This window comes from Nelumbo nucifera, chromosome 1 (assembly GCF_055504915.1).
Source record: "Nelumbo nucifera cultivar China Antique chromosome 1, China Antique-T2T, whole genome shotgun sequence".
Lineage (NCBI taxonomy): Eukaryota > Viridiplantae > Streptophyta > Magnoliopsida > Proteales > Nelumbonaceae > Nelumbo > Nelumbo nucifera.
The window spans coordinates 103,506,488-103,521,182 of record NC_142649.1 but is presented as its reverse complement, the minus strand read 5'-3'; the positions used below and the strand labels follow the sequence as shown (position 1 = coordinate 103,521,182).

The 14,695-nt window shown below is 44.0% G+C and overlaps 1 protein-coding gene, 1 non-coding gene and 2 pseudogenes across 2 annotated transcripts; 1 reads left to right on the top strand and 3 right to left on the bottom strand.

Annotated features, from left to right (window-relative positions):
* Nucleotides 1-1,577: 1,577 nt before the first annotated feature.
* On the top strand, nucleotides 1,578-1,649 carry TRNAE-UUC (transfer RNA glutamic acid (anticodon UUC)). The gene has a single exon. It is a non-coding gene; the product is annotated as a tRNA-Glu (tRNA).
* Nucleotides 1,650-3,432: 1,783 nt separating this feature from the next.
* Nucleotides 3,433-4,945, bottom strand: LOC104608678 (glucose-6-phosphate/phosphate translocator 2, chloroplastic pseudogene; annotated as a pseudogene).
* A 4,621-nt stretch (nucleotides 4,946-9,566) lies between these two features.
* Nucleotides 9,567-11,167, bottom strand: LOC104608677 (tyrosine decarboxylase-like; annotated as a pseudogene).
* A 1,131-nt stretch (nucleotides 11,168-12,298) lies between these two features.
* Nucleotides 12,299-13,884, bottom strand: LOC104608591 (aspartyl protease AED3-like). The gene has a single exon (XM_010274623.2). It carries the CDS (start codon nucleotides 13,834-13,836, stop codon nucleotides 12,505-12,507), a length of 1,332 nt encoding a protein of 443 aa, XP_010272925.1. The 5' UTR covers nucleotides 13,837-13,884; the 3' UTR covers nucleotides 12,299-12,504.
* Between the last annotated feature and the right edge of the window lie 811 nt (nucleotides 13,885-14,695).

Here is a 14,695-nt window from a genome sequence, read left to right as displayed (position 1 = left end):
AGAGGATAAGACAGGGGGTTACAGTAATAGCATAGTGTGGTCGGGGCCACGGAGTCAATGTATGTCACGGAGTTGGCCTGGTTGTGCTATTGTGGTCGGGGTGACCGGGTGATGACTGGGCAGCCACGTGTCTCCTAAGGCCAGCTCAGCCATGACCCGAACATGTACCTTCTATCATTTGAATTGGACCAGTGTAGACTTAACGGTCCAAAGTATTTATTGGATTAGATTGGACCTGATCCATCCATAATGGATTTATATTGGATTGAACCAATATATAGCCCATTGATAGAAGATAAAAATACAGGTGCCAATGGGTTTGGGTTGGAACCAATCTAAATTGAACCCATATCTAATTTAATGTTTTATATAAGCAAAATTATATGAATAAACAACAAAATCTCTCCAATTATTTGATTGTAACGGCGGAGGACCAATGGCCAACTACGGAGATCACATAGATCACATAGAGAGAGAATACTAGATGAGGAAGTCTTAAGGTTTCCAATCTAAAACGTGTATGTGTGTATACCATTGTGTATTGGTAATTTAATTAAATGCACTAAAGGATATTTTATAGATCAAGAGAATCGGGTTTAGCCTGTTACCATACCCTACTAGTCATTGTATGGATTCTAAATTCTCAAAACTCTTTCCTAACCCAAAATCTATTTTTTTCAAACTAAGAGTAAACATACTATTCGAGTGAGTAGTTGGCAGGTAGGGTGGAAATTGCCATCTATAATTTATGTGACATTTAAATTTTGGATAAATTTGTTTTACCCTTCAAGTACCTTTAGGCAAGGTTCAAAATATCGGTAATGCCTGATATGTCGGTAGAGACGTATTGGTAGTTTTTTTCCAAATTTGGTTCAAAGGGGCCAGTTTAAGGTCCATCGACCCCCTAAACCCGTCAAAACCCTGATACACCCTCTATAGGGACGTATCGGGAAGCTCCTGATATGGTACATATCAACCGATATGTATCGATATTTTGAACCTTGCCTTTAGGCTATGTTTGGTTTGAAAGAGACAGTAGGGAAAGGAATGGAAAGGTAGGAAACCTATATAGGAAGGGAAAAGTTTGGATTGAAATGGAGTCTATATAGGTTTCCGTACCTTTCCATTCTTTTTGGTACATTTTCTTTCAAACCAAACGCTACCTTAAGATGATACTGGAAAGACTTAGGCCCCATTTGGTTTATAGGAATAGGGGTCTGGAATTGGAATCAAAATAGGCTATAATGATTCCAACTATTTGGGTGGGCAGAATCAGAATCCCATTCCCATTTCTGTTGGAATGGCATTCTCCCATTCGAGGGAATGGTCATTCCCTACTCCTCCCTTGAGAATAAAATCTCATTTTGATTCCAATTTTCATTTTCATTCTTGAACCAAACAAACTATGGGAATAGACCATTCTAACTACGAATCAAAAGACTGAATTATTTCCACTCAACCTGTGATTGGTATCATAAAACATAATTCACATGGGTGAGATTGGTCAAAGTTATGATAGCATATCTTTCCAATATCATGGACTCCATAGAAATGTATGTAGGATTGAATGTCAACAATCCGTTGTCGTCCAGCGGTTAGGATATCTGGCTTTCACCCAGGAGACCCGGGTTCGATTCCCGGCAACGGAATTTTTATGTTTTTAGCTTTGGTCTAGTGGATTCAATTTCCTTCGAATGGATCAAATCAAAAACCTGTACTCCGTTGTCGTCCAGCGGTTAGGATGTCTCTCTTTCACCCGGGAAACCCGGGTTCGATTCCCGGGAACAGAATTTTACATTTTTATCTTCATTCTGGTGGATTCAATTTCCTTGAATTGATTTCAAAACCCTGTAATCCATTGGCGTCCAGAGGTTAGGATGTCTGGCTTTCACCCAAGAGACCCTGGTTCCCGGGAACAGAATTTTACATTTTTATCTTCATTCTGGTGGATTCAATTTCCTTGAATTGATTTCAAAACCCTGTAATCCATTGGCGTCCAGAGGTTAGGATGTCTGGCTTTCACCCAAGAGACCCTGGTTCAATTACCGGCATCAGAATTTTTCATTTTTTTTGTTTATATCTCATTTTTGAAATGTTTTTTTGAGTAAATTATAAAGACCCTTGCATTTTGAAAAATATGTGCACAGTAATTCGTAAAAGGGTAAAATGGGTATTTTGAAAAAAAATCATCTATTTAACGTTTTTCATCTTGATCATTGAGGAAAGAGAGGTTTTTATTGAATTTTTCAAAAATAGAGAGATTTTTTACTAAAATAAAATTATAAAGGAGGTTTTTATAATTGTTAAAAACTTTAAGGGAAGTTTTTGTATTTTATTTTAACCTTTTCATAATTTATGAAATCATAACACCTCCCAACTTAGTGTTATCAGACCCCTCCTATTTCTTCGATCCTCACCGGAAACCACATTTCATTTTCAAAAGTTAAATATGGCAAAACAACTAGTTCACAACGTTTCTCCATCATCAGGATCAGACAACCTAGAACCACCATAGAACACTGGCCACCACCTACTTGCTTCATCTGTAGGAATGCCATGCTCTTCCCTAAGCATATCATGGGTCTTGCTTGGAACATCAAATAAGTGTATTTTCCGGTGACTTCACCCCCACAAATAGGGATGTAAATAGATTGAATTCACATTGAATCTGCGTCTATTAGACAACATTGTTGTTGCTTCAGAAAACGACACTACATCAGTGCTATATTGAAAAAAAATGGTGCTCCAGTAAACAATCATTTGTTTGGAACCGTTTTTCTATAGAAAATGGTGCTCCAAGCCACGCCTTGAAAATCAGGAAGGCATGGCTTGGAGCAATGCCAAATTTGACATTTCTTGGAGCTATAACTCGTTGCTGCCAATAGGGCAGTGATGTGGCATTGGATAATGAGTGGCAATGCAGAAAACGTTTCTTGGAGCATTGGTACCAAATAGAAAAAGTTGTTGCTCCAGGAAACATCCTACCTAGCAGCAACAATTCCAAACAAAAAAAAAGGCATCGTTTTCTCAAAATACAGTGCTTATCAGCAGCACCATTTTCTCAAGCAATATCTGAATTCGAATCCGATTAAAAAATTTGATATCTGATGGATATTGAAAATTAATATTTAAATATTTTATTTGATTCGAATTCGACTAATTAATTATTTTAGATAATTAATAAAATATATAAAATAAATATTTTATTTATATAAAGTATATAAATATATAAATTATTTATATAATTTAATTATTGTAAATATAAATTATATAAAGTATTTAAATATTTTATATGTTATATATAAAAATTAAATAATCGATTAACCTCACATATTTATCGAATCAAATCAGGTTATAACTGAATTCGAATCCAATTAACTATAGATATTCAAATTCAATCTTAAATATTTTAATTATCCGAATTCAATTCAATTATGATAAATCTCGAAATTGAAATCGAATTTTGAAAGCTATTTTCCGATGACTTCGTCCTTTTGTACCCACCGCTCTAACAGGTGTGTGGACGATGATGATAGAAGAGATAATGACAGATATCCACTTCATAGTATTGACAATAATAAATGTCAACGGGGGAGATATCATCCCAGACTTGATTGTATAGGTGGTAGAACACACTTTGGCTGCCACCCACCATATGAAATTAGGTCCATTTTTAGAGAGTGCTCTTTACAAGCCTTCCCACATCTGTGGACCCTCTACAGCAATGGCAAAAGGTGTGAGAATCAAGAGTAGACCTGGCAATTGGGTTGGGTGAGTCGGGTTCGGGTTGGGTCAAGACATTTTGGGTTGGGTTATCAAATGCTAGATTCTAACCCTAAATGTTCAGGTTAGGGTTGATCCATGGGTCAATTCTGGTTAGCCAAAAAAATAACTGAAATTAAAAAAAAATAAAGAAAAACTACATGAAAAATGCCAAAATTAAAGAATTAACCTTAAAATTTCAAATATAAAATAAAAAAGCTTGAACATTTAACAATTTAAAGAGTAAACAATAAAAAGTAAAGATTAAATAAAAAAATTAAATAATGAAAACTTCTAACAATGCAAAAATAGTCCCAATTAGACTTTACAATCGGGTCAGCGGGTTGACCCATGACCCAACCCAATCCAATCCAATGTTTTTTAGGTCAGGTCGAGTTGGGTCGTTCTTACATTAAAATAGCTAAATATAAGACCCTAACCCTGTTTTTTCGGATTGGATTGGATCGGATTGGATGAACTTATTGCCAAGTCTAATCAAGAGAGAGTCATGCCACTGAGGGACTTCCCCTCCATCCCTCTTTGAGAAAATGTTTCGGAATACAGCCACCGATAATCAGCACAAGAGACAAATAAACCGGCACTGGGAACATTTCACCTAAAGAGAAACCTTGAAACAAGACACTAAAAGCAGGTTCAGATGATATGAGTGAACGGGACGACAACTTTCAACATGCTAATTGTGGCTGCAAAATGACCTATGGCATGCGCCTCAGCGACCGGGAAGAGGGTTTTCCAGAATTCCAGACTGGTCTTCGGTGTTTCCGCGATTATCGTAGCCTACGAAATCAGCATCATCAGTGATCCAGTTGTGACTTGTGAGGCACAGGGGGTGGAGGTGAGCCATGGATACGGAAAGACGTTCAGGACTTTAATTTCTTCTTGTAGATAATGAAAACAACGTTTAGAACCCACCAAGTTGCAAAGTAGATACCAATTTTCAGCTTCTGAATTGTTGCCGACTGAACCTTCTTGTTGGGGATTTCGATGTCGGCGTCTATTGGTTATGACCGATCGACTTTATACGCTTTGCACTCAAAAGGGAGCAAAAGGTAATGGGTGCGCATTGTAATTTAACGCTTCCGTTGCGGTGGGGGTGGAGGAGGTGGCGGCGGTGTTTGTGTTAGCATTAAAGGTATTTTTGAGCCAATTTACAGTCCGTTTGGTTCACGCGACCTGAATGAGAAAATAGGAATATTCGTGTTTGGTTTGGGAGAGATGCTACGATGATGAGAATAGCATTATCAAAATATGGGATGTGGGGTCTCACCAAATAAGTGTGACCCCACTGAGAATTGAAAGTCATGTGACGGCAGTAAGGAAATTTTATCGAGGGGTGGACTGTTTTCATCTCCCACCTCTGCAATGGTCTGAACTCTGACCACATGTATCCTTCATCTCTGGCAAAAGTAACGCTTTCGATGGTTATTGTCTTCATCGTCTTTGGCGAAGATAGCAAAGACAGGTTATTCTCTTTGTCTTCTCCGGCGAAGGTAATGTTTCCTACGGTTATTGCCTTCATCTTCTCCAGCAAAGACAACCAGGACAGGAAGGACAGGTTATGTCTTCGTTTTCGGCGGTTATTGTCTTCGTCTTCTCCAGTGAAAATAACGTTTTCGGTGGTCATTTCTCAGTGACATATGTTTCTCCAACGAAGGTAAGGACATGTTATTGTCTTTGTCTTTATATCTCTGGTTTAATTTCGCCACTCTAGATCTGGCCAGAGACATGTGTTTACTCCAGATCTAGAGAAACTCATGGACCAAAAAAATGAGAAAATAAATTCTTCCTTTCTCATTTCATCCTTTCTCATCCCATCCCTTCTCATCCCACTGTTTTTCGGAAATCAAACGGACCATTAGGTTTTAAGAGAAAATGGCAAAAATAGAGAAAATTTAATAAAGTATTTCGATAATTTAATGCTTTTCGTCATCTGACTTGGCGGCTAAAAGGGGTATTTGTGGCAACGTAAGTCTGTGTCGCAAAAAAAGGGGTTCGCATCTGCCCCCCGCAGACTTGCCCCCCAAAAATGTCCCACGAAACCTAGGCGCGACGCGTGTCATGACACACGCGCACTAGGATGACTCGTGCGGTCTCTATTTCACGCCGTTTGAATCACGTCTGTTAATTCCTTCTCGCCCAAAAGGGTTTCTTCTCCCGTTCTGGGTATTCTTTCTCCTATTCTACTATGAAATGAAACCCTTGATGCCCCCTTGTAACAAGTGTTCTCTTCGCCGCGCCATCAAGTGCCATCCACCGTGCCTACAGCCGCCACTCCAGCGTCCAAGTGTGTGTCATGGGTGGGCTAAACATGTACTTTTGTATGGGGGACTATCAATGGCATTACTGTAATATTGTAGTACGCTTTTTCATCTTTTTGATGTTTCTTATTGTCACTCCCCCAAAAGCTTAACGTACTCTTTGAGGGGTGGTAGGTAGTCGAGTGAGCTCATAAGCGTGTAAAGGTTAAGCACGAGATCCCCTCGACACTGTACTGTGTGCTTGTGCTTGCCACTGATTATTGCAATACAAATAGCCTTTTGCTAATTCGTGTTCCATCTTGTTGCCTTTTTGTGTGTGTTTGCTTTGTTGCGTAGGCTTACTCGCCCATTTCGAGTGCCGCACGGGGCCCCAACGATTATCCCCGTAATAGTTGGTATCAGACCAGGAGTTCTTTTTAAGCCATTCAACCCGCAACGTGAGTGACAGGATGAAGCACAACAGGGACTTCGTGGAGATCGAGCATGGACTCTCCACAGCCCATGAGGCCGATGATGCGCCCGCCGATGACATCGGCAAGGACAAGGAACCGAAGGCCAGCAAATGTGAGAAATCTTCCAACAAGCATGTAGTCGTTGAGTTGCACATGCTACGTTGCGAAGCCATCGTAGGTGAGATGCGAGACTCGATAGACGAGCTGCATCAGAACATGGAAGCCATGGACAACACACTGGTCGAGATTGAAGGTCGCTTGAGTGGAGTCGTGGACGAGGTCCGAGACATAATCAATGGCACGCTCAAGCAAATTTGCAGCACTGCGCGCTAGCAAGAAGCAAGCTCCTCCAACTCGCAGGTCCAAGACAGGCTTGATAGTTTTCAAGCCCAGCTCGATGAGATGAAAAACGAGTGGGCAACGTGGAGAAGAAGCACCTCCACATCAATGGCCGTCCAGGCCCAACTAGATGAAATGAGAGCGGAGTGGGCCTCAATGAAGTCCGCCGCACGTTCCTCCTCCGACACCCAAGCTCAATTAGAGGAGCTCAAAGCAAAATGTGCAATCCTGAAGAGGGTCGTCGCTAATCCAACCAGCACTTCCTTTACACATACTCCCTCCCACATTAAGATTAGGGAGCCAACCCCCTATTCGGGTACCCGCAATGCACGAGAGCTCGACAACTTCCTGTGGAAAATGGAACAGTACCTTGCCGCCGCCAACGTGATTGATGAAATGACTTAGGTACGTACTGCTACTATGTATTTGACTGATGTCACTATGTTTGTGGTGACGCAGAAGGTGTGTCGATATAGAACGCGGTACGTGCGTTATCCGTACCTGGGCTGACTTTAAAAGAGAGCTGAAGAGACAGTTCTACCCAGAGAATGTGGAATACCTCGCTCGTCGCAAGATGAAGACTTTCAAGCACGGTGACTTCCTCCATGACTATGTCAAAGAGTTTTCAGCCCTCACATTAGAAGTCACCGATATGTCAGACAAGGACTTATTGTTCAACTTCATGGATGGTCTAAAGCCTTGGGCCGAGCTTGAGCTCCAACGACGCAATGTTCAGGACCTTGCCTCTGCCATGGCCGTGGCCAAACAACTTAGTGAACAGAGATTGTCGGATGACGAAGGAAGCAGACCAGCCAGCCTGCGTACCACACATTTGAGTGGGGGAGATGGACAACCCAGTCCTCCGAAAGAGAAGCCACCCTTCAGCCACAAACCAGTCGAGCACCACAAGGGGAAGCAGCCACAAGGAAGTCAAAGCTACTACAACAACATATATCAAGGGAGACCAAGCCGTCCTCCCATTTGCTACATTTGTGGGGAGGAACACTTCACTAGGAATTGCCCAAAGCGAGCAAAGCTGAATGCCCTCATTGCCAAGCTAAGTGATGATGAGCAGAGTGATGGGGAACGGAGTACCCCGGCGCCAAGAGTGGGTGTCCTCCAACTTTTCAATGCCATGATGAAGAAAGGGGCTACCTCCAAATAGCCCTCCTCAGTCAGAAGAGGACTGAGGTATGTTGATGTAACCATTGGCGGGAGGCCAACTAGGGCCCTAGTTGACACAGGGGCCACTCACAACTTCATATCCATTGCAGAGGCCAAGAGACTTAACTTGGCCATTTCCAAAGAGCTTGGCTGGCTCAAAGCAGTTAACACCGGTGCCAAACCTACTAAAGGCATGGCCCACCGAGTAAGACTACAACTCGGCACCTGGGATTGAGAGATTGACCTCTCTGTCGTCCACATAGATGATTTTGATGTTGTCCTTGGAATGGACTTCATGATACAGGCAAAAGCAGCACCTCTCTGCCTTACAATTCCAACACCACCCTCCACCATTGTTGGCAGAGAGATCTACAACAACCACCATTGCAACCAGAAGTGATCATAGCAACTCCGGGAAGCAGTCAGCGCTAGTGCCAATGCCAACGTCAGTACCAGTTCCGCCACAACAACAGAAGCGGTAGCCAACTTTGCAGCAGAAGTCGCACACACCCACAACTGGTGGGCCCAACAGAAGACCCAAGACCGTGTCAAACTTTGTCCACACCTACTACCACAACCACTGGAGAGAGCGAGTGCCACCCGAGCCATTTAGGGGCCACATTCATATCATCCCTCAAGATAAATCCCATAGTAGCATTGCGAGTCACCCTTGGGGAAAAATGCATGGGAACCAACACCCTAACAATCCAAAATATCATTTTGACTTAGCCTTGGCCACCAACTTTCCTACCACCATTAGGAACAAGTCAAAATCCTACCTTGAAGCAGCCAAGCAGGGGCTTAACTTAGGGACTAGCCATAGGTTTTCCCACCATCAAGAACATCAACTAGCAATCTACCCAACCTACTATCTGGTCCTTGGAAGAAACCCGGTTCGTGGAGCAGTCGAAGAACCTTCTTTCACCAACAACAAGTTCAGGCCTCAAGCAGAAACTAGTCTTCGAGGACGAAGACTGAATTGAGTGGGGGAGATTGTAACAAGTGTTCTCTTCGCCGCGCCATCAAGTGCCATCCACCGTGCCTACAGCCGCCACTCCAGTGTCCAAGTGTGTGTCATGGGTGGGCTAAACATGTACTTTTGTATGGGGGACTGCCAATGGCATTATTGTAATATTGTAGTACACTTTTTCATCTTTTTGATGTTTCTTATTGTCACTCCCCCAAAAGTTTAATGTACTCTTTGAGGGGAGGTAGGTAGTCGAGTGAGCTCATTAGTGTGTAAAGGTTAAGTATGAGATCCCCTCGACACTGTATTGTGTGCTTGTGCTTGCCACTGATTATTGCAATACAAATAGCCTTTTGCTAATTCGTGTTCCATCTTGTTGCCTTTTTGTGTATGTTTGCTTTGTTGCGTAGGCTTATTCGCCCCTTTCGAGTGCCGCACGGGGCCCCAACGATTATCCCGTGACACCCTTTCGTAATTCACCCACCGGAGATAAACTCTTTTGAGTTCCATTGGCCGATGTCGACGGCCATACAAACGGAGAGAGAGAGAGAGTATTAAGAATTGTTGTTGTAAAATCAATAATAATTTGATAATTTCACAGTAGAAACAATTCAATGTAGATGATTTAATAGATACAAAAGAAATTTAAGAAAAAAATTACGGATGATGAATACGAACAAAATTAATGAACCCAAGTAATTAATTTCTTTTATTTTTTTTCTTGGGTCTTACTCTTTATTTTCGTAAGTTTGAATTAAACCCTCAACTCCATGAATATGGAGTGGTGGTCGCAGGTCGCCACCTCAATCAGCACGCTTTGAGAGTGGCCTCTGCATGTTCCTGCACTACCTTCCATGCCAAGTTCACATGGCGGTCCTCCATAAGGCTTGCACCAACAGCGAACCTGATCATGTAAACACCCCCAACCACCGCATGCGTCATGTATATGCGCCCAGCCGAGTTGATCGACTCCAGAACTTACGGTTGATCTCGTTTGCACGTTCCAACTCCAACAATTGCCTGAGCGTCTCATCCTCATGATCCTTCACCGGCGGCGGTAGCAGTCGGAAGCATACAATCGCGAAATTCCTTGGCACCACAATCTCAAACCTCTTAGGTTGGCCACACCATAGCTCCGAAGCACAATCCAGAGCTTCATGGCTTGGAATCGACAACTAAGGGCTATTTGCCAGTCTTTGTAGTTTATCACTTGCTTTGATTCAGTAGCTTTGTTCCTCAAATACTCGAGACTGGTTTACAGGGTTTTAACAAGAGCGCTAGGGTCCTTGACCCAAAGGTAGCAACAATCGAGAGTGGTGAAGAACCACTTGTGTGCATTGAAACCGAACGAGTCTGCATCCTCTACCCCATCAATGAAGTGTTTGAACTCAGGACATATGCATGCACTTCCGGCGTATGTTGCGTCGATGTGAACCCAAACTCCATACTCTTTGGCCACTGCGCATAGAGGAGCAATTGGGTCGACGGTTGTTGACGATGTAGTACCGACAGGAGCATAGAGGAATAATGGGATGAGCCCAGCTTGTATATCTTCTTGGATTGCAGACTGAAGAGACTCGAGGGCCAGCCCGAATGAGGTGACCTTACTCGTTGCAACGGCACAGAAGTTGTTTGGAAAGATCCCTGCAATCTGGGCAGCTTTCTGGAGTGCACAGTGGGTCTGATCTGATTCATAAACCACCAACTTCCCTATGTTCTCCCTACCAATTCTGTTCAACATCCGATCTTTGGCTACCATGAGAGTGCACAGGATGGCTTCGCAGGCAGTCCCTTGTAGCACACCACCACCGTTTCCAGAGAAGAGGAAAGACTTGGGGAGCTTAAGCATCTTGCCAAGCCAATCCAATCCATGACTATGCACTCCAACTCTGTGGCCTTCGGCGATGACATCCAGTTGAACCCAACGACATTAAATCCAGTGCTAAGCATTTCGCCGAGAACCCCCCAAAACGTCCCACGAAACCTAGGCGTGACGCGTGTTATGACACACGCGCACTAGGATGACTCGTGCGGTCGTTTGTATCACATCCTTTGATTCTTTCTCGCCCAAAAGGGTTTCTTCTCCCATTCTGGCTATTCTTTCTCTTATTCTACTGTGAACTGAAACCTTTGGCGCCCCCTTTCGTAACCCACCCACCGGAGATAAACTCTTTCGAGTTCCACCGGCCGATGTCGACGGCCATACAAACGACAAAAAGGTAAGTATTCTGTAATGGAGGGAAGTAAGCGTCGCTGGTTTTCTCGGCCCCCCCTAACTACTATGCTTGCGAACCCCAAGAAAGTGGAGTCTTTATCACTGACTCCATAGTATATGGGGTTCTTATAATTTACCCCTTTTTTTAGTGAATTCAATTCAATTTCCCTCGTATTGATCAAATTAAAACGTTGTCATCCGTTGTCGTCCATAGTATATGGGGTTCTGGACTTTTGACTTTTGTTTATGTTTCTTTTTTGGGAATGTTTTTTTTAATGGATTCAATTTCTTATTGAAATAATAAATCGATATAATTGATCTCTTAACCGTTGTCGTCCAGCGGTTAAAGATGGCTGGCTTTCACCCAGGAGACCCAGGTTCAGTTGACGGCAACGGAATTTCACATTTTAGCTTTAGTCTGGTATATTTAGTCCTTGAAGTACATCGATCGGATAAGAAGTATGTGGTCCGTTGTCGTTCAGCCGTTAGGATGTCTGGCTTTCACCCAGGAGACCCGGGTTCGATTCCCGGCAACGTAAGCTTTTAAAGTTTTGGCTTTCTCAAGCTTGAATCCCTTTTGAATTAATACTGTACATAGATTGCTTGATCGGATTGGACGTGTGTGGAACGTTGTCGTCCAGCGGTTAGGATGTCTGGCTTTCAGCCAGGAGACCCGGGTTCGATTACCGGCAACGGAAGCTTTTAAAGTTTTTGACTTTCTCAAGCCTGAATCCCTTTTGAAGTGATACTACTGTACATAGATTGTTTGATCGGATTAGAGGATCTGGGTTCTATTTCGGGCAACAAAAATTCGATTTTTTGGCTTTTACCTGCTTTTCGCATGTTTAAAGCTATGTTTGGTTTGAAGGGAAAGGTAGGGAAACTTATACAATTCCTCCAAACCAAACACAGCCTAAGGGCGCCCAATTCCTTTTGAAACCATAGATTGATTAGACTTTTCAAAAGCCATGGATTGATCAGATCAGTGTTACATAATTTGAACTCTCTATGTAGGCCCATTCTGTCTCTGATTATAGCTCCATTAGAGCAGCAGATTTAAGTAGAACCCCTTTCTCATCTTTCCGTTAGTGCTCCATAACAAATCGACAATTACGGAATCTATCATCTTCAAAAGCTTTAATTTATTGCCTTCTACCTTACAATTTATCATAAAAACTGGGAATTACAAATTACTTCTTCAGAGTTCAGAGGAGAATGTAGATACACGCTTACCTAGTACAGAGAGAGTACAAAGCCGGCCCAGGCCCAGGCCCACCCACTAAAGAGTCCAAGACTAAAAAAGGCCAGAGAGAGAGAGAGAGAGGACTAGTTACAGAGTTCACGAGCAATTCCCAAGCGGGAATTAGGGACATCAAAGAGAACCCTAAGGTTCTGCTGCTGCAGGTTAGCTATGACGTTCAACACCGTGTTCACATTATTCGGAGCTGCTGCCATGGCCAGGCACGTCAGCGACCCGGCGCTGCTGTGTATCAATGTGTTCTCCGTCGGCAGAGTCAAGTCCATCCCCGTAAAATGCAATGTCACCGCCGGCTTTTCGGCTTCATATGTCGTCTTAAAACAAGTATCAAATGCCCCGAGGGACGATATGGGTGCATTTATTTGTTTCCGGAATTCATCTCGAATGGCCGTGTACACGGGTTGTACAAATCGGGTTATAACCGTACCCGAGTCAATTATGGTGCCTGCCCCGGTGTTTGGATCAAATGCCAGAAGCTCCGGCGCCACCGGGACCAGAACCTTACCTACACTGATTCCGGTGAGATTGACGTAGTATAATGATGGCCTGTGTGGGTTACGGAGAAGGGGTGTGGTCCTGATGCTCTTCGGCTGACCCACTGGGCCTAGTTTCAATGAACCTGAGAAATAGTAGGACTTGAAGCTGGGAAAGCAGTAGGAGAATACACCCGAGTACAGTGACTGAGTTTGTGAGAGCAATGACATGGACCCACGCCCCAGGCCCAGTAAGCCTTGAGGTGGAACTGACCCACCAGAAACGGCATTGATGCATCCAAAAGCGAAGTTGGGCACAACGTCCGTTGCCAGACTCAGCGAGTCTTGGGAGAGCGTAGCGGAGAAGGAGGAATCGCCGCCGTAGGTCTGGTTAAAGAGGCATGGGCTGGAATCGGCGGTGGGACAAGACATGCCTCGGACCTGAGCACATTCCGGCATCTTGCAGTCCATGGACCCGAACGTGGAAGATGTGTTGGGGGTGAAGACGGTGTTGGAGCAGCCGCTACAGCCGGAGCATGGTACCCAGGCAGCGTCGTTGCTGGTGTCGATGACCATGAACATGACCTGACCCGGGGTGCCGATTTTGACTCGGACCACATAGTTGCCGATGTTCATGGCTTGCTGACCCGAAGCAATGGGGACCGAGGTGGCCTTGCGTGACACTAGACTGGATAGGTAGGTGACTCGCTCCGGGTCCTTGGTAGCCATGTTGATGACCGTGTCGACCCAGGACTCGCGCTTGGGTGTGGAGAATGGCGAACATTTGCCGTAGATGTGGAAGACCGAAAGTTCCGAGTCGGCCGACGGGGAAGAGGAGGAAGAACAGGGGTCGAAGGCGTGGGTTGCCGAGAAAAGAAGAAGAGAGAGGAGGAACGATGAGGATAGAGTGGATAAAGCCATGACCATGATTCGGAGACAACCCGGGTTATATCGGATTTGGAATTTGGGAGGTGGGATAAACGATTATATAAGAAACCTGTTGTGGCCTAAGTTACGGTAATACCCCTTGCATTATTTTTACGTACCCGAAAAGAACAAACGGGTTTCCTCAATTTGGGGAATTTTGGAGGGAAGCATTGGCGTTTTGGTGATGGCTCGATATTCCGAGTCCGGATCTCCTGCCCCCACAAACCTTACCTACATAACATCACAGTCACACATAGAGAACATCTCATCCTCCTACATAATATTATACAGAGGGAGATGTTCCTAATTCACGGGAATAATGTGTTATGGGTAAACGTGGGCAGAGTTATCATGGGTAAGAGGTCCAGAGTTCGATAATCCATAGGTGGGAGATTCACCAAGAATGTGGCACATGATTAACAGTTTCACATTGGAGTCTGGATATGCTCCTCAGAATGTGCGCCTCACAGCATGTTCTCGCTGTGCATCGGGAACATCTCTCGTCCTTGAATTTATTATTGATGGGGAGATGTTCCCAAGGTGGGATGTGGCTCCCAATTCCTCACATTGCCGGTAAATAGTCACCATGTCCGCGATATACAATAAAAAAATCTCAGCCGATGTCTTGGTCTCAATGGAATTCACATCAGCGCCCCACATGCCACAATACCCCACAACACATCCCATCTGTGTATTGGAAACATCTCCCAACAACAGGTATGGGAGATGTTTTGAATGCATGTTGAGATGTGCTTGTGGGACGCTAATGTGATCTCGTCTCATTGGTCTCACAGTGGGGGTAGCCCATCCCCCAATAGGCGGGATTCGATCTCAAATCTCCGCTACGACCGGCATGAGG